The following is a 25,568-nucleotide window of genomic DNA, read 5'->3' as shown; positions in this document are numbered from 1 at the left end:
TTGCAGCACTTTAGTTGTTCATTGATTGCTTCTCTATGTGCCTTGAAGGGCGAGGGAGGATAGAGGGGGCTATGCTGAGCCAAGGACCCCTTGCTCAAGCCAGCAACTTTTGGGTTTAAACCAGTGACCATGGGCTTCAAGCCAGCAACCATGGGACTATTTCCGATCCCACACTCAAGCCAGCGACCTTGGGGTTTGGAACCTCAGCATCCCAGGTCAACACTCTATCTACTGCACCACCACCTGGTCAGGCAAGGATTTTTATTTTTTTGAGAGAAAGAAGAGAAAGGAGAGAGAGAGAGAACTCACTGTTCCACTTGGTTGTGCCAGTCATAACCTCTTATGTTCCCTGACTAGGGCTCCAATCAGGGACCTCAGGTGTCAACAAGCACCCTTGGGGTCAAGCCCTGACCCAGACTTGAACTAGCAACCTTAGAATTGAGCCAGCAACTCCGGGATCAAGTAGGAAACCTCCAGATCAGCGATCTGGGGATCTAGCTGGCAACCCTGGGCTTGAGCCAGTGACCCTGGGATCAAACCAGCAATCTTGGTACTTTGGGATAACACTCTATCCACTGTGCCACCAGCCAGGGCCAAATTATACAGTACTTAAATTTAAAAAAAAAAATGAATTCAGTAAAAATACATTTCTATATAAACTAACTGCATCATCTTTGGCAAGCTCCTCAGTCCCTCAAGTCTGTTTACTCACATTTTAAAATAGAGTTAACTGCCACCTCACAATATTATGGGAAATTTAAGTTAAATAAAGGGCTCTTCTTAGTTCATTCATTAATTCAAATCTACTCAGTAAATAGCTATCATGTAGCATGTACGTGATAAAAATAAGATAGTTTTACAGTACTGAAATTGAATTAAAAATAGATTGAAATGAGTAATCAAATTCCAACTGAATCTAATTTAAACTTACCATAAGGACTATAAAAGTCACACATTTTAAGAGAGGCTTCATAATTAGTAACAAGCTCCTGGATTACAGAAATCTGTTTAAAAAAACACACAATTTTAAATATTTTACTAAAGGTATATTTATTTAGGATTAAATTAGATTTGTAAACAATAAACAGCTTATTTCAAAATTATAAATTAACTACTAGGGTGTTTGCTCTTCCCCCCTCCCCATGTGGGGGAAAAGTAAAGGGAAAAAAACACAGAAAGTACACTGATCTCTTTATTAATGAAACAGAATCTCATTAATTTCTCATCCCAATAAGCAGTTTCAGGTTTTGAAGGACAAATTACCACCAGATACTACAAAATCTTTTTTCTTTTTGCCAATAAACATATTTGTACAATTTATTATTAACAGTTAATCTGCTTTTTGTTCCCGCTGTTATACTGTGAAGTTGGAAACCATTATATATTCAAATTCTCTAAAGTGTCACTCATCATAAAATGAAATAAAATTGATTCAAACTATACAGTGAGTTGATGAAAGAATAGGTTAAGTAAACTCCTAACTAAACGTTTAAACTGGCCCTGACCAGCTGGCTCAGTGGCAGAGCATCGGCCCAGCGTGTGGATGTTCTAGGTTCCATTCCCAGTCAGGGCACACAGGAGAAGCAGTCATCTGCTTCCCCACCCCTTGCCCTTCCTCTCTCTCACTCTCTCTCTCTCTCCTTTTGCAGCCATGGCTAGATTGGTTCGAGCGAGTTGTCCCTGGACTCTGAAGATGGCTCCCTCAGTTGCCAAGCAACAGAGCAATGCCCCAGATGGGCAGAGCATTGCCCCATAGGGAGCTTGCCCAGTGGATCCTAATTGGGGCACATGCAGGAGTCTGTCTCTCTGCCTCTCTTGCTCTAGCTTAATTAAAAGAAATAAGTAAATGTTTAAGCTACCATTGTTTTTAGTGATCACTTTGATAAACAGATTTGAATTTCAATGCTACTATACATTCAGGTAGAACAAAAATATAAAATGCACTACAAAATGTGCAATGCTCTAAAAGTACCAAATGAAAAGTGACCTGAATTAGAAGTGGCAGAAAACGAAACAGCTTATATGTACTGTTGGTATTAAATACATGCCTATTGATGTTAACTGTTCAGAATAAGTTGAAATATATAACTGTTTTTTTGTGAACTTCAAAAAAAAATGTCAAAAGTGAAGGAAAACTATTAAAAATTTTAAAAGTGTCTGACCGATATGGTATTATCTTAATAGTGAGAATTTAAAAGTTTTCTAGTTTTTATAAATTGGAATGCTAATAATACCACCAGAGAAAAAAGTATATATACCAGACATGTTAACAACAGCAGCAATAAGCCATTAAGTTTCACAAGTGCTTTATGCATGCAAAGGAAAAATAAAAATATACTGAAAGTACATAATGGCAGAATCAGAATTTAACCCAAACAACAAAGCTCCACAGAGTTTAGCTTTTAACTACTCCGGCTACATTGGTCATCAGTATATAGAACTAAAGGGCAATTCTTATTACTGAGGGGTAAATTTTATTGACTCATAGGTTTATATTAACACTAGAAAAAAACAGTAACCTTTCCCCTATCATTTTTAATGCACAGAACTCCAAGAGGTACACATTAAATCAGCTAGACCATTAAAAATATACTAAGTGCACCAAAATTTGGAAAGGGTAAGCATTAAACATGCACGTGTATTGGGGGGACACCAGTGAAAGCAAGTATGTGAGAAAGGAAAAAGTAAAGGAAGTTTTAGGAGGGACAGATTTATTACAACCTTATGTGGTATTAAGCAACATATTTATAAATACATATTTCCAAATTGAGTACCCAAAGAATCTTAAAGAGTTCTTGAAATTTTAAAGTTTTGCTCTGTGCTGTTTGATCTGGGGGTACAGGTGATTTGAGTTGTGTTTCAGAGGGACAAACTGGCCCATCAACCAGCTTCTCTTCAGGAAGTCCTAACTACCTATGTCTCAGGGCTCAGTATGCATTATTATATTTAATGATATAATATTAATTATATCATTATATAGACTGTATCCTTTTTTAAGTTTATAAACATTACAACAATCTAAAAGTAAGCAAATGTAAAGTTAACAAAGACTTGTCCCATTTATGAATCATTGACAGCATGTCTACAAAAAGGGAAAAAAATTTGATAAGTAAAATGTAAAATGACTCTGAGTGTCCTTTTATTGTCACCAATCCTGGTAAAAGACAGAAAGTACAAATCTGTACTATACAATTACAGGTTTTCCTACCCAAATTCACTGATCTAGCTATTAACTAAAATAAGGTCTGACACATTGCCTACTATTTTGTGAAAATTGAAATTCAAACACATTTATTTTCAGAGAAACAATTGTTTCTGTTCTTTACCTGGGCCTCTTTACAAACTAACCAAATTTTTGGTTAGTTCTATGCCACAGAAGAGCAGACCATGTATCACAAATTCCTAAACAGATTCTGATACACATATATATGAATAGATATATATGACTACAAAAGAAACCTTTTCACTTTCCATAGAATGTAAAATGGTATGATTTAATTAGCTTAATTTTGGATTAAAATTAGAACTCCATCCCACAAAGTCTCATAGTATACATACAGTATCCAGAAAGCCACTGACCATCCATCCCATTGATACCAGTCAGAAACAAAAAACAAAAAATGACCAAACTAAAACACTGCTCAGACCTACGTGATGTCTTTCTGATATAATGTTGTGTAATATGGCATAGTTTTCTATGATATAAATGGAATAGGGAAATAGGAGGGACTATACATTAACAGTGGCAAAAATATGCGAGTAACATATTTAAAAAATGAAAAGAATTTACACATATTATGACTTCACTAAAACATGTATGTATGGATATATTCTCAATGAAAATATAACCAAATGTATTAGGGTACTAGAATAATAATGCTGTATTGTTTTTGAGGGGGTTAGATTTTATTTATTGAGTTTCAGAGGGCGGAGAGAGAGAAAGAGAGAGGAGAGGGGTGGAGGAGAGGGAAACATCAATTCATAGTAGTTGCTTCTTGTATGTGCTTTGATGACCAGGCAAGCCCAGGGTTTTGAACCAGCAATGTCAGCATTCCAGGCTGACGCTTTACCACAGGCCAGGAAATGCTGTATTGTTTTAATATTAAGACTTTTAAAACAATGATTGTTTAAAAACAATGATTTCTAAACCCTGATTAGACCTACAACTAGTAAGGAGATTGATCAGTAATTGAAAATCTATTAACAAAGAAAAGCTCTGGACCAGTAGCTTCACTGGTGAGTTCTAACAACCATTTAAAGAATACTAAATTTTTCAAAAATAAATAGGAGAGAGAAAATGGTGATGGAGTAGGCAGATGTTACAACTCCCACCTCCCAGAACCAAAGTGGATTACATCTTAACTTAGGAACAATCATCTTGAAAAACCAACTTTGGACTAAACTAACAGGAATCTATAACCAAGCATCACCAAAGAAACCACACTGAGCTGGTAGGAAGGGCGGTGACATGGAAAAGGCTGCCCCGCTCCCAGGAGCAGTGACCCCCACTGGTATGCATCAGGTTCCAGGCAGGGCAGTCCAGGGTTGGTACATCCAGTGGCCAGATACAAAGCCTGGGTCTGAGAGTTCTGTCCCCTCTCGCAAACAGTAACCTGGCTCTTCTTTCAGCTAAATACTGTCCATACACCTCCTCTAGTCTCTGGGTCTCCAGGCTGGGGTCCTGATCCTGGGGCTGAGGATCCACAACTCTACAGCCACTTATCCAGGGCTCCAGGAGCAGGGAACGCCAAGAGGACTGGAGTTGCTGGAGTTGTGAGAGGAGAGTGTAGTCTCGGGAGTACAGGAAGAGACTATGGGGGAAAGCCATCATGACCCCTAAACTGAGTCATTTCCCTAAATAAAGTGGCCATTTTTCCTGGGAGAACCAAGCCAGCAAAGGGAAGCAATTACCTCGCCCATCAGAGGCTCTCCTGCTCCAGTCAGTGCAAAGAGACGCTCAGAAGCAGGGGGTGCATCAGAGACACAGGTTTTGAGTGATGAGGTCTGGGCTACATAGCCCCCTCAAACTGCAGAGTACCCTCCGAAGGGCGGGAGAGACAGGCTGCAGCAGCCATGATGCTTGGCGTAGGAGGCAGTGAGGTGTGGAGCCCAGCAGCCAGCACAGCAGAGAAAGGGGCAGAGCCCGGAGGGCCCTCCTGCAGGCCAGTCAGGGGAGGAGCCCGGCAGGGAGAGGAGTCTTGCGTACCTGCAGAGGGCGGAGCCTGGTGGCCCACACGGCAGTGAGGGGCAGAGCCTGGAGAGGCCTCCCATGCGATGGTGGGGGAAGGAGCCCGGCAAGGCAAGGAGTCCCCAGTGCCAGCTGGGGGGTGGAGCCCGGCGAAGCATCCCACACACCAGCTGGGCAGCCCAAGCTGCGGCCTGTAAGCCAGCGCGCCTGGCATTGCCAGTACCCGAGTACCCGAGGAGATGGGGGGGCAGCAGAAAGACCACACCTCGGGAATAGACAGCCCACACACACTGGCCAAGAGTAGATAAAAGCCAGCCTAGGAGTGCAATTGATATTTACAACGGCATCAGGGCTCAGCAGAGGCAGCCACAAATTCTAGATTGCCTATAGCTCCAAGAAGGTTGCTAAGGGTCATAAGCAGTGACCCCCACTAGTCTGTGTCAGGTTCCAGCCAGGGAGGTCCAGGGCTGGTACATCCAGTGGCATCAGCTCAGGATCTAACAACTCTAGTAAGAGCAGTATCATAAGGAAAGGGTCCTCACACAAGATCCAGCTAAGACATAGAAAATCCTGACACAAATAGCAAAAAGAGGAGTAGCAGCAAACAAGTAGCCCAGACAGTAGTAGCAGAAAGCAGATTACAAACAACAGCTGAGGCAAATCCAGTAAGATTTAGAAACAACAAAACCTGGAGGCAGACAACAGCAACCCTATACTCAGCTAGCTACACAAACAGCACATCCAAAGAAGCAGTCTATACAGAAACAAATTGGGAAGACAGAGAAATGCAATTCAAATGAATCAACAAGAGAAATTCCCATAAAAAAAAACTGAATGAGATGGAAATAACCAAGATACTGGATGCAGAGTTTAGATTAATGATTGTTAGGATGCTAAAGGATCTTAGAGCAACAATAGATAGACATAATGAACACCTAAACAAAGAGATAGCAAGAATCAAAAAGGACATTGAAATCATAAAAAAGAGTCAGACAGAAATGACAAACAGTATCAGAAATGAAGACTACACTAGAAGGAATTAAAAGCAGGCTGGATGAAGCAGAGGATCGAATCAGCAATTTAGAGGACAAGGTAAGTGAAAGCATGAAAGCAGAACAACAAAATGAAAAGAGGATCAAAAACTTTAAGGAAACTGTAAGAGAGCTCTGTGACAACATGAAGAGAAACAGCATCTGCATAATAGGAGTTCCTGAAGAAGAAGAGAAAATACAAGGGGTAGAGAACTTGACTGAAGAAATCATAGCTGAAAACTTCCCTAAATTGATGCAGGAAAAAGCCACACAGTTCAAGAAGCACAGAGAATCCCATTGAAGAGGAACCCAAACAGACTTACACCAAGACACATCATAATTAAAATACCAAAGCTAAGATATAAAGAAAAATACTAAAAGCTGAAAAAGAAAAGCAGTCAATCACCTACAAAGGAGCCCTCATAACAATGACATCAGACTTTTCAACAGAAACACTTGAGGCCAGAAGGGAATGGCCAAAAATATTCAAAGTAATGCAAAGCGAGAGCCTACAACTAAGACTTCTTTATCCAGCAAGCCTATTATTTAAAATTGAAGAAGAAATAAAAGGCTTCCCAGACAAAAAAAAACTAAAGGAATTCTTTACAACCAAACCAATGCTGCAAGAAATGTTAAGGGGCCTGCTGTAAACAGAACAAAGGGGGGAAAATCTAGTAACAGAGGAATGTAGAATTAAAGAATAAAATGGCAATAAACAACTACATATCAATAATAACCTTAAATGTAAATAGATTAAATGCTCCCATCAAAAGATACAGGGTAGCTGCATAGATAAGAAAACAGGACCCGTACATAAGCTGTCTACAAGAGACCCACCTCAAAACAAAAGATACACATAGACTGAAAGTAAAGAGATATAAAAAAAAAAATTTCATGCAAATGGAAATTTAAAAAAAGCTGGGATAGCAATACTTATATCTGACAAAATAAACTTTAAAACAAAGGCGATAGTAAGGGATAAAGAAGGTCACTACATAATGATAAAGAGAACAATTAAACAGAAATATACAACCATTATAAATATCTATGCACCTAATATGAGAGCATCTAAATATATAAAGCAGATTTTGATGGACATAAAGGGCAAAATCAACCACAATACTAAAATAGTAGGGCATTTCAATGCCCCACTAACATCACTGGATAGATCCTCAAGAAAGAAAATTAACAAAGAAACAGCAGCCTCAAAGGACACACTAGATCAACTGGATTTAATAGATATCTTCAGAACCATTCACATTAAAGCAGCAGAATATACATTCTTTCAAGTGCTCATGGTACATTCTCTAGGATAGACCACATGCTAGGACACAAAATGAGTCTCAATAAATTTAAAAAGATTGAAATCATATCAAGCATCTTCTCTGATCACAATGGCATATTAGAAATCTACTACAATAGAAAAAGTGAAAACATTCAAACACTTGGAAACTAAATAGCATGTTATTAAATAACGAATGGGTTAACAATGAGATCAAGGAAGAAATCAAAAATTTCCTGAAACAAATGAAAATGAACATACAACAACTCAAAATTTATGGGACACAGCAAAAACAGTCCTGAGAGGAAAGTTCATAGCATTACAAGCATACCTTAAGAAAAAGCTCAAATAAACTATTTAACCCTGCATCTAAAAGAACTAGAAAAAGAACAGCAAGTAAAGCCCAGAGGAAGTAGAAAGGAGGAAATATTAAAGTTCAGAGAAGAAATAAATAATATAGAAGCTAAAAAAAAACAATACAGAAGATCAATGAAACCAACAGCTGGTTCTTTGAAAAGGTAAATAAGATCGATGAACCTTTAACCAGACTCACCAAGAGAAACAGAGAGAGGACTCAAATAAATAAAATCAGAAATGAGAGTGGAGAAGTAACAACTGACACAGTAGAAATACAAAGGATTGTAAGAAAATATTATGAAGAACTGTATGCCAAAAAATTAAACAACCTAGTCAAAATGGACAAATTCCTTGAAAAATATCTTTCAAAAATCAATCTGGCCGATTACAACAAATGAGATTGAAACAGTTATCAAAAAACTCCCAAAACACAAAAGCCCTGGGCCAGATGGCTTCATAGGCAAATTCTACCAAATATTCAAAGAAGAAGTAACTCCTATTCTTCTCAAGCTATTTCAAAAAATTCAAGAGGAGGGAAGCCTTCTTAGCTCCTTTTATAAGGCAAGCATAATCCTCAATCCAAAACCAGGCAAAAACAATACAAAGAAAGAAAACTATAGGCCAATATCCCTGATGAATTTAGATGCTAAAATTCTCAACAAAATATTAGCAAACCAGATCCAACAATACATGAAAAAAATCATACATCATGATCAAGTGGGATTTATTCTGGGAAGGCAAGGCTGGTACAATATTGCAAATCAATCAATGTGATTCATCATATAAACAAAAGGAAGGAGAAAAATCACATGATAATATCAATAGATGTACAAAAAGCATTTGATAAAATCCAGTACCCATTTATGATCAAAACTCTCAGCAAAGTGGAATATAGGGAACATACGTCAACATGATAAAGGCCATCTATGACAAACCCACAGCCAATATCATAATCAATGAGCAAAAATTAAAAGCAATTCCCTTAAGATCAGGAACAAGGCAGGGGTGCCCCCTTTCACCACTCTTATTCAACACAGTTCTGGAAGTCCTAGCCACAGCAATCAGACAAGAAGAAGAAATAAAAGGCATCCAAATTGGAAAAGAAGATGTAAAACTATCATTATTTGCTGATGATATGATACTATATATAGAAAACCCTAAAGTCTCTGTCAAAAAACTACTGGACCTGATAAATGCATTCAGCAAGGTGGCAGGATATAAAATTAATATCCAGAAATCAGAGGCATTTTCATACATCAACAATGAACTGTCTGAAAGAGAAATTAAGAAAACAATCCCCTTCACTATTGCTTGGGAAGAGAAATTATTATGCTAATGTTGCTGGAGGAGGGGTTTCACACCAAAAAGTCTGAAGAAGAGAGAGAAGGAGAAGGAAGAAGGAAACCAAGATGGCAGGGTGCTGAAGGAGAAGCCAGTTGGTGCAGAGAGGAGAAGGGAGAAGGTGTGCAGATGGGGAACCAGAAGTGACTGAGCTGGTAGGGGGCCTTTGATTCTAAGAAAAGCCAGATGTGTCAGTAACTTTGTGAGCTCTGAATGCATGGAAGGGAAGTGTTTGTTTTCCCTCTGTGTGTGTTTTACTCGCTGGCTGGGTGCGAGGCTAGAATAAAGGAATGGCCCACCATTTTTTGACTCTACTGTTTCTTCACCATCTGCCCGAATCTAATGGGAACTTGGATGTGAATGGCACGATTGTGGTGGTCCCTGCCCTTACACTCAGAAATAAACTCTTGCCTTTATAGACAAATGATTTCTGACAAGGGCACCAAGACCATTCAATGGGGAAAGAACATTCTTTTCAACAAAAGGTGCTGGGAAAACTGGATACTCACATGCAAAAGAATGAAGCTAGATTCACCTGGCCTGTGGTGGCGCAATGGATAAAGCTTCAACCTGGAATGCTCAGGTTGCCAGTTTTAGAACCCTAGGTTTGCCTGGTCAAGGCACATACGAGAAGCATTCAATGAACTACTGAAGTGAACCAACTATGTCTTGAAACTTCTCGCTCCACCCCCCCAATAAAATCAATAAATAAAATCTAAAAAAGAAAAATAAGAATGAAGTTAGACCCTTACCTAATACCATATATAAAAATGAACTCAAAATGCATCAAGGAACTAAACATAAGACTGTAAAACCTACAACAATAAAACTCTTAGAAAAAAATAGGACTAAAGCTTTACAATACTGGATTTGGCAATGCTTTCTTGTATATCACACCAAAGACCCCAGTAACAACAAAATAGACAAATTAACTTCATGAAAATTTTAAAAAATTGTGCATTAAATCTCTACCCACAAAGTAAAAAAGCAACCCAGAGAATGAAAGAAAATATTTGCAAATCATTAATCAGAGATTAATATTCAGAATATATAGAGAATTTTTAAACACAAAAACAAAAAAAAATACAATTCAAAATGGGCCAAGTACTTAAATAGACATTCTTCCAAAAAAGATATATGAATAGTAACCAATAAGCACATGAAAAGATGCAAATCACTGATCATTAAGGAAATGCAAATCAAAACTATAATGAGATACAACCTTACACCTAAGAGGATGACTAAGGGAAAAAAAAAACAGAAAAAAACTGTTGACGAGGCTGTAAACCTGTGCACTGTCGGTAATATAAAATGGTAAAACTGCTGTGGAAAACATGGCAGTTCCTCACAATATTAAAAAGAGAATTATTAAATGACCCATCAATTCCACTTCTGTGTATATGCCTCCAAACTGGAAGCAGAGTCTTAAAAAGATATATCTGTACAACCATGTTCATAACAGAATTAATAAAAGAGCTGTTTTTACACTCTTTTTTTATTATTATTATTTTTAATTTATTCATTTTAGAGAGGAGAGAGAAAGGGAGAGAGAGACAGAGAGGGAGAGAGAGAGAAAGAAGGTAGGGAGGAGCTGGAAGCATCAACTCCCATATGTGCCTTGACCAGGCAAGCCCAGGGTTTCAAACCTGCGACCTCAGCATTTCCAGGTCGACGCTTTATCCACGGCGCCACCACAGGTCAGGCATCATAACAGAATTATTTACAATAACCAAAATGTGAGAGTAACCCAAGTGTCTATCAATGAATGAACAGATAAACAAAATATGCTATACACATAAAATGGAATATTTTCAGCCTTATAAAGGAAAGAAACATTGCAAAATGCTAAAACATGAATGAACCCTGAGAACATTATACTAAGTGAAATAAGCCAGTCACTATATGATTCCACTTATATGAAGTACCTAAACTAGTCAAAATCATAAAGACAGAAAGTGTAATGATGGTTGTCAGGGACTGGAAGGAGGGGAAAACAGAAAGTTACTATTTAATAAGGATTGAATGTCAGTTCTACAAGATGAAGAGTTATAGGGATGGATGATGGTGATGACTGCACAAAAACATAAGTATATTTAATACCACTGAACCATACACTTAAAAATGAGTAAAATAATAAATTTTATGCAGTTTTTGTTTATTGATTTTTTTTTTTTGTTTAGAGAGAGGGGAGAAAGAGAGAGAGAGAGAGAGAAAGAGAGAGAAAGGGGAGGAGCAGGAAGCATCAACTCCCATATGTGCCTTGACCAGGCAAGCCCAGGGTTTCGAACCGGAAACCTCAGTGTTCCAGGTCGACGCTTTATCCCACTGCACCACCACAGGTCAATTTTATGCAGTTTTTAACTACATTTCTTAAAAAGATAGTGGTTCTTAAAGTGTGATTTTCAGATCATTAATGTCATCCACATTGGAATCACATGGTAATCTGCTAGGGATGCAAATTTTGGGATCAGACCCCAGATTTACAGAATCAGAAACTGGATCCAGCAGCAATCAGTTTTTAGGAAGCCCTCTGGTTAGTTCTAAAACACACTCGAGGGCCTGACCTGTGGTGGTGCAGTGGATAAAGCGTCGACCTGGAAATGCTGAGGTCGCCGGATCAAAACCCTAGGCTTGCCTGGTCAAGGCACATATGGGAGTTGATGCTTCCAGCTCCTCTCCCTTCTCTCTCTCTCTCTCTCTCTCTCCTCTATAAAAATGAATAAATAAAATAAAAAATTAAAAAAAAAACACACTCGAATTTGAGAAGAGATAAAAACATTGCAAAAAGACTATTATCATAAAGGAAAATTAAAGATAATAGACAATGTTAACCCACTATGGCCAATACCAACCCTTCAGTCTCATTTAAAATATCTGTAACTTAAAAAACTTCCCAGGCTTAGAAATTCAGTACTAAATTTGTTTATTTTAGTCAAATATTATTTTTTTTCATGAACTTACAATGCCATCTACTGGCAGTTGCAAAAACTGCAGCTACAGCAAGTTTTAAATAAGGATGTATATACCTTTGACTATAAGGTAAAACATTTTTAAAGTCAGTTCAATAATAAAACAAAGGAGTATAAACACTAATGAATAAAACATATTTATAGCTTCAGAACTTCAAAGCAAGGTATGACTGAGAAAAATCATGATAATGGTTTCAGATGAAATCTCCTTTAAAAAAAACTACAGCCTGACCGGGTGGTGGCGCAGTGGATAGAGCGTTGGACTGGGATGCGGAAGACCCAGGTTCGAGACCCTGAGGTCACCAGCTTGAGCACGGGCTCATCTGGTTTGAGCAAAAATTCACCAGCTTGGACCCAAGGTCACTGGCTCCAGCAAGGGGTTACTCAGTCTGCTGAAGGTCCACGGTCAAGGCACATATGAGAAAGCAATCAATGAACAATTAAGGTGTCGTAATGCGCAACGAAAAACTAATGATTGATGCTTCTCATCTCTCCATTCCTGTCTGTCTGTCCCTGTCTATCCCTCTCTCTGACTCTCTCTCTGTCTCTGTAAAAAATAAAAATAAAAATAAATAAATAAACTACAAAGAACACTGGCCTCCCCAGTTCATTAGATATATTTATTGAATCTAAAAAATTTAATTTCTATAAATATAAATGCTTCTCATCTCTCTCCTTTCCTGTATGTCTCTTTCTCTTGCAAAACAAAATGATGTATTATAAAACTGTATATCTGACACATATGTAATTTTATTAATCAATGTCACCGCCAGGAAATTCAATTTAAAAAATTCTATGGCCAAAATTTTCCATGAACTGAAATTATTTCCAAGTTCAACTACCTTCTCTTGATTTAAATATTTTCTTATGATAGTTACAGTTGATCAGGATTAAAGAAGCTTTGTTTTTGCTAACAAAATCTAACCTGGGCACATATTGTGACTACCATAGATGATTTCCTAAATTATGGCCCTTCATCAGCTTTTTTAATGTACAAGTTAAGAGAATTTTTTTTTTATTAACCTTAAAGACAAAGTCCTACAACACCACATCTGATACACCATTTTTCACATTATACAAAGGTCCTCGAGTTATGACAGTCTCGATATACGACATTTTGAGTTTTTGATGCTCACTCCCATTAAAACTTAAAAAAAATGAGACATGAATGTTTCGGCTTATGCCATTAGCATCACATACCAATGACGGAGTCAGTAAGGTCTATAGAGCTGCTATGGATTCCTTGCAATGCTATAGGCAGATTTTGGAAGAGAAGAAGTCATCAACCTTCCAGATTAGTCTGGAACAATTCTTTAAGAAGGCAGAGAGGCTGCAACAGATCTTATACCCTCTTTATCAGCTCTTCTCGAGATGAAACACCTGTAGTACAGGAAGAACCATCTCCAGCACGTTCCTTCGGCAATCCTGACTCACCTGACCCAGTACCTCCAGCACCTTCTGCAGGTTCTCCTGCCTCTCCAGCTCCCTCCTCCCAATAATAGGTCGCTCTCTCCCACCTTGCAATGCCCCTTCCAGTGTGCAAGCCAACCACAGGAATAAAGGTAAGGAATTCTTTTACACTCATATTTTTTGCCATTTTGTCTGTTATTACAGTACAGTATATTTATTTATGTCCTTTTTATTTTTCTGTGGCTTAGTTGTGTTTTTATGTTCTAGATTATGATTTTGCAACTGTGTTAGGATAGGTAAGTGACTTAAGCTAGGGTGTGTTTTGACTTACACCAAAATTTGGGTTATATCACTGTCGTAGGAACGGAACTGTGTTGTAACCTGAGGACCCCCTGTATAAAGAACTCTTACACCTAGATAATAAAAAAGACAAATAACTCAATTAAAACTGGGAAAAGAATCCAAATTGACATTTCTCCAAAGAGGATATACAAATAAGTACATGAAAAGATGCTCGCCCTGGCTGGGTAGCTCAGCCAGTTAGAGCATAGTCCCAATACACCACGGTTGCAGTTTTGATCCACTGTCAGAGCACATACAAGAATCAACCAAGGAATACATAAATAAGTGGAACAACAAATCGATGTTCTCTCTCCCAAATCAGTAAATAAATTTTTTAAGAAGAAAAGATGCTCAGCATCATCAGTCAGCAAGGAAATGCAAACCAAAAACAGAGGGAGCTATCACTTCGCACACACTTGGATGGCTATAATCAAGTAAAGAAAATAACAAATGGATTGATGGAAAGGATGTGTAGAAATCAAAATCCTCTACACTGCTTGTGGAAATGTAAAATGGTAGAGGCACTTTGGAAGACAATCTGTCAGTCTTTTAAAAATGTAAAAAAAGTTATTATTTGACCTACAAATTATACTCCTAAGTATATACACCCAAAAGAAATGAAAATATGTGCATGCAAAAACTGATATAAAAATGTTCATAGTAGCATTATTGATAATAACTAAAAGGTAGAAACAACCAAAATGTCCATCAATTGACAGGTAAAATGTGGTATACCCATACAATGTGATATTGTTCAGCTATCAAAACGAATGAAGTACTCACTCATGCTACTACATGGATGAAAATATTATGCTAAGTAAAAGACGCTAAAGAAAACAAGGCCACATATTGTACAATTCTATTCATATGAAATGTGAGAACAGGCAAATCCACAGTTAGAAGGTAGACTAGTAGTTGCTTAATGCTGAGGAGATGATTGTTCTTGTTGGAGTGATGAAATTTTCTAAAATTACACTATAATGATAGTTGCAAACCTCTGAATATAATAAAAATCACTGAATTGTACACTTCAAGTAGGTCATTTTTATGGTGTGTGAATTATATTCTCAATAAAGCTGTTAACAACAAAGAAGTGACTGGGGGGAAGCTACTGACATTCAGTTAGTGGATGCCAAGTACAGTGCTAAATATCGCATAATGCACAGGATAGCCCCCAATAACAATTATCTGGCCTAACATGTCAATAATGGAGTTCTTTGTTGTGGGGGATGTGCTGTGCATTGCAGATGTTCAGCAGCATCTCTGGCCACCATCTATGAGATGTCAGTAGCACAGTCCCACAACAGTGACAAAAAATGTCTCCAGATAGTGCAAAATGTCCCCTGGGAAACAAAATCTCCTCATCCCATCTCAAGGAGCATTTCTCTAGAAGAGGACTTTCCAAACTGTTTCTAAAACAATAGATGAACTTCTATAATAGAAATAAAAATCAACAAACGTAGCTTGTTTTAACTTCTTTATGTCAAAAAAAATTACCATAGAAAAGCAAACACATCCATAAAATGTTAACAGTACCTAACGTTGACAAGGGTACAGTGAACCTCTCTACACACATTGTTAGTGGCAACACCAACTGGTGTTTACAACCTTATAGAAACCAATATATCAGTATTTATCAAGAACCACAAAATATTCACACTTTTTACCCATAAATTTATTGAGAATTATGAGACAATCCTAAATAAAGGTATATGTAAAAAGACACTTGCAACATTTTTTTTAACTTTTTTTTTTTCTTAAGTGAGAAGTGGTGATGCAAAGTACTCCTGCATGCATCCCAACCGGGATCCACTTGGCAAGCCCACTAGGGGGGCAATGCTCTGCCCATCTGAGGCCATTGCTCCACTGCTTGACAACTGAGCTATTTTAGCACCTGAGGCGAGGCCATGGAACCATCCTCAGCACCCTGGGCCAACTTGCTCCAATGGAGCCTTGGCTGTGGGAGGGGAAGAGAGAGGGGGGGGGAAGGAGAGGGGGAGGGATGGAGAAGCAGATGGTTGCTTCTCCTGTGTGCTCTGACCAGGAATCAAACCTGGGATGTCCACATGCTGGGCAGACGCTCTACCACTGAGCCAACTGGCCAGGGCTGCAACATTTTTTTACAGTGATAACTTAGAAAACCAAAGTTCAGCAATAGAGGTATAATTTTGATAAAAGACTAAGCAATCATAAGAAAAACAATGAAGACTCTACTATAACATATTAAATGCTTACAAAATTGCCAGGGGGAAAAGAAAAAATATATTTTATGGTCAAAATACTAGCTACATCCATACACCACAAATAAATGCAGAGGAAAAAAGCTTAAAAGAAATTACATGAAAAATGTTCTCAGTCCTGGCCAGTCTCAGTGGTAGAGTGTTGGTCCAGTGTATGGATTTCTGGTTCAATTCTTGGCACACAGGAAAGTGCCCATCTGCTCCACTCCTCCCCTTCTCACTTCTCTCTCTCTCTCTCTCTCTCTCTTCCCCTCCTGCATCCATGGCTCGAATGGAGCGAGTTGACCCCAGGTGCTGAGGACGGCTCCATGGCCTCCACCTCAGGCACTAAAACAGATGTCCCCAAACTACGGCCTGTGGACCACATGCGGCCCATTTATCCGGCCCCCGCTGCACTTCCGGAAGGGGCGCCTCTTTCATTGGTGGTCAGTGAGAGGAGCACTGTATGTGGCGGCCCTCCAATGGTCTGAAGGACAGTGAACTGGCCCCCTGTGTAAAAAGTTTGGGGACCCCTGCACTAAAAAGTGCCGAACAATGAGTAACAAGATGGGCAGACCATCACCCCCTAGTGGGCTTGCCAGGTGGATCCTGGTTGGGGCACATGTGGGAATCTGTCTCTCTCTGCCTCCCCTCCTCTCACTGAATAAAAAAAAAGAAAAAAAATGCTCTCAATATTCTTAAATTGTCACAATTTAAAATGTTTGAGGCATTTTTAAAATACTTTTTCTTTCTTTAAAATTGTACTGTATTCTGAACTAACTTTAAAAGACTTTTATTTTCACACTACCTACATGGATTATTCTTTAGACTTGGAAGGATACAAAACCATAATTGTTTATCAAGGTTAATCTCTTTGAAATCCTTCCCCAAGAGATAAAATGCAGCCCTTTGCTAAAAACAGGACTCACTGCAGGTTAAAATATGCAAATTTTAAAATGCCTTTATAAGTAATGACAATATATGTAGCCAAAATTATTTGAGAAGCATTTCCATACTTTTAAACTTTTCCTCACTATACTGTTCTGATAACTTGAACTCAATTTTTAGCAGCTTCATTCAATTCTCAAAAGCACTTGGTAAAATTAATAATGTTACGTGCTTAAAAATTAACACTGAAGAAATATCAAAGGTTCCTATACAAATTAATGCATTCTCAGTGCCTCCTTTAAAATGCAAATTTCATGCTTTATAAAATACCAACAAATGCTTAACACCCTCATAATAGTAACTTTGGATCAATATTGGAGGTATTTTGGGAAAAAAAGCCTATGCCCCTTGTAACAACTGAGGAAGTCAATGAAAGCCTAAGATTAGGGAACGGATTATTTAATGACCCCTGTATTCAATAGTTGCTGCAAGAGTGTGTTCATGACAAAAGCAGTATTCTAATTCACATAGGTAAGTTCTTTATTGTTTCTGACTTTCCATTTCACCTTTCTTCTGGCACCTTTGCCCCCCCCAAAAAAATTTTGGCAAATGTTAATTTAAATAACCCATCAAAATTTTTGGTAGGCGCTGCTACGTTTTCATAAAAATCAATCACTTTTTAAAAAATTGAGAGCAATACCATTACAGTCAAGTAACTCATACTACAAAGATTAAAGAAATTAATTTTTTTTAATTTATTTTAGTGAGAGGAAGGGAGGCAGAGAAACAGACTCCCTTATGCACTCCGGCCAAGATCCATCTGGCAAGCCCACTAGGGCATGATGCTCTAGCCATCTTGGGCCCTTGCTCCATTGCAACTAGAGCCACTTTTTTTTAGCACCGTAGGCGGAGACTATAGAGCCATCCTCGGTGCCCAAGGCCAACTCGCTAATGCCAATCGAGCCATGGCTTGGGGAGGAGAAGGAGAAAGAGAAAGAGAAGAGGGAGGGGTGGAGAAGCTAATGGCTGCTTCTCCTGTGTGCCCTGACTGGGAATCGAACTCAGGACATTTACACCCTGGGCCAACGCTCTACCACTGAACCAACTGGTCAGGGCTTAATTTTTTAAAATGTAAATAACAGTTTCTACTAACCAGGTTCTAGATACAATCAGTTGTCCTTTTTAGTTTATGAAACTTGCTGCCACAAGGAAGAAAGTGTCAATCAGTTATACCTATTATTGACCTTGTTTTCAAGTTTACTATGCATAAATAATTATGGGTCAAAACAAAATAAACAAAGAGATACAGGTTTAACTAAAAATATTTTGAAATTTCTCATATACTCTTTTCTTTTTTCACTAGTAACTTTCTAAAACTCTGACTATAGAAAACAAAATTTTAGAACTTAATAATTAAAAAGCAATGCTTGAAAATAGAATTATAACTTGTCTTCTATTAACTTTTAATTTTCTAATTATCTTTCTAATTGAAAACCAAGTACCTCTTTTCTAAATTTAAAAAACAGAAAAGTATTATTCTCTTTATTCAAGAACTAGCTAAACTATATTTATTAAAATGTAGCCTTTTGAGTTAAAACTAATAGTACCAAATGACATCTTACTGTTGGACTAACACAATTATCCATGCACTAACTTTAAAAGTATGGATAACAAAAAGTCTACAATCATACTATGAAATAATCATGAAATAGTTAAATATAGACTTCTGATGACAATATATCACATTTATAGAAAAGTATACCCATTAAAAACAATAACTTTGAATCATCTCAGTGTCTTCTTAAGTCTTTACTCTGTAAATTTCACAGATTGACATCCCCTTTGATAGTACTTACACTACATGCATATCATTTCAGCTTAAGTGAATAACATTATCAGAACAGAAAAAGGATTAAATCATAGCATATTATTTACATGTAAATCTTTCTAAAATAATTTAGTGAAAAGACTATAGCAAAACTGAATGAAGACCAAATTTTACCTTTTCTGTATTGTAATATAAAGGTTTCAAAGTAGTAAACAAGGGCGGGCAGCCTTTACTGAAGTTAACCCTCAGGAACTTATCCATTAGTTCTCTAAATTTTTCACCTAGAAACAAAAGTGTACTTTGTTATACTTTGATTAATGCAAACAGTTCTCAAAATGATTTTAAAATAAAAATCAATTAAGAAACAATTACCCCCCTCTCCAATTTTCAAACATCAAGTCAATCAGTTTGATTTCTTATTTGTTACCTACCATCAAAAAGCCTAACACCAAATATCTCAGCTGGCAGCTGTAGTTTTCCCTAGATCTAGGTCCAAAATATCTTCAAGAAATACTTCCTAAGATAGATAAACAAAACAACTGTGCAACTCTGAGTAAAAGTAACCGACTCTATGCATTCTAAATGTAGTCCCCATTGCAAGTATCTTTTCTAATCTCAATGACCAGCACAGACTCAGTCCTACTATCAGCAAAAAACTTACAAAGCTCTCTGAAGACTACAAATTCTACTTTAACCAGCACTATATTCAAGTAGCAGCCAAAATATATTTTAAAACTAAAGTAGCATTTGCAAATGTTTTCCAAATCAACTAAGTGCTTTACTTCAACATTCAATCATTTCCATAATCATCTACCAAGCACCTACTATGTGTCAGGCACTGTTCCCAGTACTGGGGATATATAGTAATTAAAATTTTTTAAATATGGAACTTAACATTTCAGAAGTAAGAAAAACAATAAGTAAAAGAACATATGTTAGACATTAGACTGAGCCTTGGGGCATTCTAACATTAGAATTAAAATAAATATCTTATTTGCAACATCAAGTAAATCATTCTATTATTGTTAAACCCTTACCAAAAAATTTTGGCATCACTTTTTCAAAGCAGAAAAAAAAGAAAAACTTTTAATAAAAAAGGCTCTAACTCAGATACAGAACTTTTTTAACAGTAAGAGTTAAAGGACATTATAAGGAACAAGGGTTATAAGGACATGGATTTGTCCACTTTTTAAAAAGAAAAAGATACATGTATGCCATGAATGGTTTAACCCAGGGGTAGTCAACCTTTTTATACCTACCACCTACTTTTGTATCTCTGTTAGTAGTAAAATTTTCTAACTGCCCACCAGTTCCACAGTAATGGTGATTTATAAAGTAGGGAAGTAACTTTACTTTATAAAATTTATAAAGCAGAGTTACAGCAAGTTAAAGCATATAATAATTACTTACTAAGTACTTTATGTCAGATTTTCGCTAAGTTTGGCAGAATAAATCTTTATAAAACAACTTACTATAGTTAAATCTATCTTTTTATTTATACTTGGGTTGCTCCACTACCACCCACTAGTGGCCGGTAGAGACCAGGTTGACTACCACTGGATTAACCTAAAGTAAGATTAAGAAAATGAACTCTTAAGGTTTATGAATCACAACATTATATTAAAAAACCCACCTGCCCAAAGAGGTTATATAAGGTCTACCGGAAAGTTCTGTCCGTTTCTATCACAACAAGTTTCGACACGTAAGCACATGTTTATTTGGCACATGTGTGCCTATTTTTATCACTTAATGTATACATACTGATATAGCAAATTAACTAAAACAAAGTTGATTCACGTTAGTCTTATGTGTGAAGCGATAGTGTACCCATGGCTACTGATAAAGTTCATTTACGTCACTGTAATTTTTACGAATTTCAACAAGGAAGAAATGCTACAGAAGCATGTCTGTTGCATCCACCATATTCCCCGGACTTAGCACCCTCCGACTATCATTTGTTTTTGTCCTTACAAAATGTTTTGAAGGGCAAAAAATTCAAAAATGAAGAAGATATCAAACAAGCACTGGTTCAATTTTTCACATCAAAAGATTAAACATTTTTCAAAAATGGGATATACAAATTGCCCTCATGTTGGCTCGACCTGTGGTGGCGCAGTGGATAAAACGTCGACCTGGAATGCTGAGGTTGCCGGTTCAAAACCCCGGGCTTGCCTGGTCAAGGCACATATGGGAGTTGACGCTTCCTGCTCCTCCCCACACTTCTCTCATTCTCTCTCCTCTCTAAAATGAATACAAATTGCCCTCATGTTGGCAAGAAATCATTAATAATAATGGCAATTATATTATTTAATAAAGTTTATTGATGGTAAGAAAAATTTGTATTTTGTTTTATTCCAAAAACGGACAGAACTTTCCAGTAGATCTTATATATATTTGTTTTGACCAATCGTACTAAACAAAATATGTATACTCAATACAATTAGATATAAAATTTAAAAGAGAAATTTAAATTTTATTGAGTGGAAAATTTATAAAATATAAAAACAGCTATAAGCCTGACCAGGCAGTGGCACAGTGAATAGAGCATCGACCTGGGGTGCTGAGGAGGACCCAGGTTGAAACCCCAAGGTCACCAGCATGAGCGTGGGCTCATCTATCTGGCTTGAGCGAGGGATCATAAACATGATCCCTGAAGCACAAGGTTGCTGGCTTGAGCCCAGGGGTCACTGGCTCAGCTGTAGCCCCCTGGTCAAGGCATATATGAGAAAGCAATCAATGAACAATTAAAGTGACATAACTACAAGCTGATGGTTCTCATCTCTCTCCCTACCGGTCTGTCTCTGTCTCCCTCTCTCTTCCTAAAAAAGTAACAACAAAAACAGCTACAACATTTGTTAATTCAATTTACTATGAAGACTGTTTTCAGATTACCACTAATATTTTATTTATTTTTTAAGTGACAGGAGGGCAGATAAAGAGACAGATTTCTGCATGAGCCCCGACTGGGATTCACCCAGCAACCCCCATCTGGGGCTGATGCTCGAATCAACTGACCTATCCTCAGCGCCCAGGGCTAAGGCTTGAACCAGTCGAGCCACTGGCTGTGAGAGGGTATGAGAGAGAGAAGCAGGAGAGGGAAGGGAAGAGAAGCATATGGTGGTTTCTCATGTGCTCTGACCAGGGATCGAACCCGGGACATTCACATGCTGGGCCAATGTCTATCCACTGAGCAAACCAGCAGGGCCTACTACTAATCTTTTATTAGATCATATACAAAGTATAGGTCTTTTGAAAATTACAGATTACCAAGACAACACAAAATTTTTCTCTGGCTTAAACATATAACCTTATTTCCTTAAAAATCAAAAGAAATTTCAGAGATCAAATGTTTCCAGCACTTCCTCTGATATAAAGCAAATGTTAACATTATGGTAGACAGTAAGAGATGTTGTTGCTTACAGGAAAGCAAAAACCTTTACTTACTTTGTATGACCTGCGCAAATAACTTGTCCACTAAAAACCTCACTTTCTCCACTATAAGAGAGGGTAACACCACCACTAGCCTGAAGAGTACTCCTGAGTGGCTCAAACAAAGATAACTGTATAGCAGTAAGTAGAGTGTATGGCACACAATAATCACGCAATTAATGTTGTCTATCACTGTATGCCTTAATATCTGCAACTACTATATTTCTATGGTTAAGAATCTTCTAGCCTGACTAAGCAGTGGTGCAGATGATAGAGCGTCAGCCTGGACACAGGCTCATCCAGTTTGAGCACAGGGTCACCAGCTTGAGCGTAGGATCATAGACATGACACCATGGTCACTGTCTTGAGCCCAAAGATCACAGGCTTGAGGAAGGGGTCACTGGCTTGGCTGGAGTCCACCAGACAAGGAACATATGAGAAAGCAATCAATGTACAACTAAGGTGCCACAACTATGAGTTGATGTTTCTCATCTCTCTCCCCTCCTGTGTGGCCCTCTCCCTCTCTTTCTAAAAAAACATAAAAACAAAACAAAAACTTCTATATTTGCTATCATCCACTGAAAAAACAAGTATTTAACCTACATGTCAGAGGCTATTCTAACCTCCACTTCTTGGTCCAATTTCTCAGTCTATGCAGATCATACTGGCAGATTTGATTAAAAAAACTATCTGTACTCAACTTTCAATTATCCACAATATTGAAAGCCTTTTTTCCCCTTAAACTATTATTTACCTATGCAGCTATGAGGAAGCTCTTCTGTGCTCAAATAGAACTATAAACTCCAGATTCAGAGTTAAGTGGGGGGGGGGGGCAGGTACAGAGCAATCTGTTTGCTACCATTTTGGTAGAAAGGGGGAGAAAAAAAAGAAAGCTATAAACAAATTCACCACTCATTATGCACAATGTACTTCTGGAAGAACACACATCATTTACTGGTAACAATGGCTGTCTCTAGGGAAGTCAGCTTGGTGGCCGGGGTCAGAGACACATAGAAGACTTTTCACTTGAAAAAGTTCTGTTCCTTTGTACTTGAAATTGTATGAATGTATTATCTAAACAAGAAGCCTACATACAGCTATTAAACTACTCAATCACACACTACATCCAAAAATGACTATTTACCCATCTCACAATTTTTTTCTTCAGGTGTAAGTAAAACCCTTAAAAAAAAACAAAACAAATAATCTCCTTTCTTCCTAGTTATTGTAAAATAACTTTTTAGAACCCCCAGATGGGGGAAAAACCCATCAATTATTATGTGTCTATTTAGCATCACAGCCTACAAACAGGTTATCTGACTACCTAGACACTTTGCTAATTCTCTCTAGATGTGCAACACTGATTCACATAAAAATTGATGTATCCAAAACCGCTGCTAAAATAAACATAAGTGTTAAGATCAGACTGTATCTGATTCACTGAAAATTTATTCTATTTCTCACTACAAAACAGAAGTGATAATTATGTGACCAGATGGTGTTAGCTAACAGTACGGTGGTAACACTGTAATATACAAATGTATCAAATCAATAATTTTACATTTTAAACTTCCACAATGTTATATGTCAATTATATCTTTGAATAAATAAATAAATATCAGGAAAATAAATAATAAAGTAAAAAAATTTTTTTTATTAAGTGAGAGGCAGGGAAACTGAGATGGATTCTCGCATATGCCTCAACCAGGATCCACCTGGCAAGCCCCCTAAAAGGCAATGCTCTGCCCAGCTGGGACCACTCCTCTGTTGGTTAGCAACCCGAGTTATTTCAGCACTTGAGGCGAAGCCATGGAGCCATCATCAGCACCCAGGGCAAACTTGATCAAACCATTCAAGCCATGGTTGCAGGAGAGGGGGAGAGAGGGGGAGAGAGGGGGAGAGAGAGAGAGAGAGAGAGAGAGAGAGAGAGAGAGAGAACGGAGAAGGGTGGAGAAGCAGATGGTCACTTCTCCTGTGTGCCCTGACCAAGAATCAAACCTGGGACTTCCACATACCAGGCCAACATTCTACTGCTGAGCCAACTGGCCAGGGCTAAAAAAGCAAAATTTGATTAACATTCTATGTTTAATACTCTGTTTTCTCCTTCCCTCTCTCTCCCCCTTGGTCAGTGAAGGCTAATAGAAAATGATGAACTAAACGAATTATGTTGAAAAGAAGCTATGTATATCCTTGCATTATTTTCATAGCACTTAAAATTTCAGGTTACTAGAGAATCGTCCCAGGAATTCTGCTGTGTTCCCTACTCTATACTAACTAAAACTTTATATTAAAAACTGGAAAGCCTTTTTCAGAAGTTCTTCCTTGCATTCTTAAGTCCCATCATGTTTTTTTGAAAAGCTCTTATTTGCTTTTGATAGGTGAGATGCCTTTCTTATCACACATAAAATTTTTTCTAGAGAGGCAAAAAAATAATCAAGTATTTAGCTTTTGCACAGGTACAACTAAGTATTTGAACAATTCTATATATGTTCACTGGAGCTTTCTAAATACATATATTATAACCGTACAGTGATGATGATCTTTGAAGCCCATGCCATCAGACTCCTCAACTCAGACCTCTCTTGAAAAAAGATCTTTTTAGCATTTCAAAGACAGAATGTCTCAGAGGATACAGGATGATTCCACTTTAACCTAAATAGCACTTCATAATTAAAGTTGGTTTCAGGCTATTTTTCAATAAAAAATACATTTCCAATCATGTACTGAGAGCTTTTAGCAAACTTTGTTGACTATGAAAATAAATATAGCCTGACCTCTGGTGGCGCAGTGGATAAAAAGCATTGACCTGGAATGCTGAGGTCGCTGGAACCCTGGGCTGGCCCGGTCAAGGCACATAAAGGAAGCAACTAATATGAGTTGATGCTTCTAGCTTCTCTCTCTTTCTCCCTCACTCTCCTCTCTCTACAAATCAATAAATAAAATCTTGAAAAAAAATAAATCTAGGCAGTATTAATCCGAAGCCTCATGTTTCACAAAGAAATAACAGAGCTAAGTAAGAACTCTTGTTGTAATCCTAAAATTATGTAAGTTTTCTTTCTTTTCCTAAGAGGCATGAATGCATCTGAAATTTCCAAACTAAGAAAATGTACCAGTGTATTGTGAAACATAAGGGACAACCTGAAAGTAATTTAAAAATAAAAAGGCAGATAAATTTGGCCACCTATGGTACAGTTTCATTTAAATGAAATGTCCAAAACAGGTGAATACATAAAGAAAGAAAGTATGATTACCTGGTGCTGGGGGAGAATGGAGGAGAGTTAAAG

General features: G+C 37.6%; 1 protein-coding gene across 4 annotated transcripts in view; it reads right to left on the bottom strand.

The window, feature by feature from the left end:
- Nucleotides 1–25,568, bottom strand: part of NAA16 (N-alpha-acetyltransferase 16, NatA auxiliary subunit) — a 94,190-nt gene that overhangs the window by 42,548 nt on the left and 26,074 nt on the right. For all 4 annotated transcript variants that reach the window (XM_066235960.1, XM_066235963.1, XM_066235962.1 and 1 more), the window contains 2 exons: nucleotides 19,030–19,136; nucleotides 932–1,004 (listed from right to left, as the gene is read on the bottom strand). In XM_066235960.1, coding sequence (XP_066092057.1) covers nucleotides 932–1,004; nucleotides 19,030–19,136 — 180 coding nt within the window. The remainder of the gene's footprint in view (nucleotides 1–931; nucleotides 1,005–19,029; nucleotides 19,137–25,568) is intronic.

This window comes from Saccopteryx bilineata, chromosome 6 (assembly GCF_036850765.1).
Source record: "Saccopteryx bilineata isolate mSacBil1 chromosome 6, mSacBil1_pri_phased_curated, whole genome shotgun sequence".
NCBI classification, from domain to species: domain Eukaryota; kingdom Metazoa; phylum Chordata; class Mammalia; order Chiroptera; family Emballonuridae; genus Saccopteryx; species Saccopteryx bilineata.
This window is presented reverse-complemented; position numbering and strand designations above follow the sequence as displayed.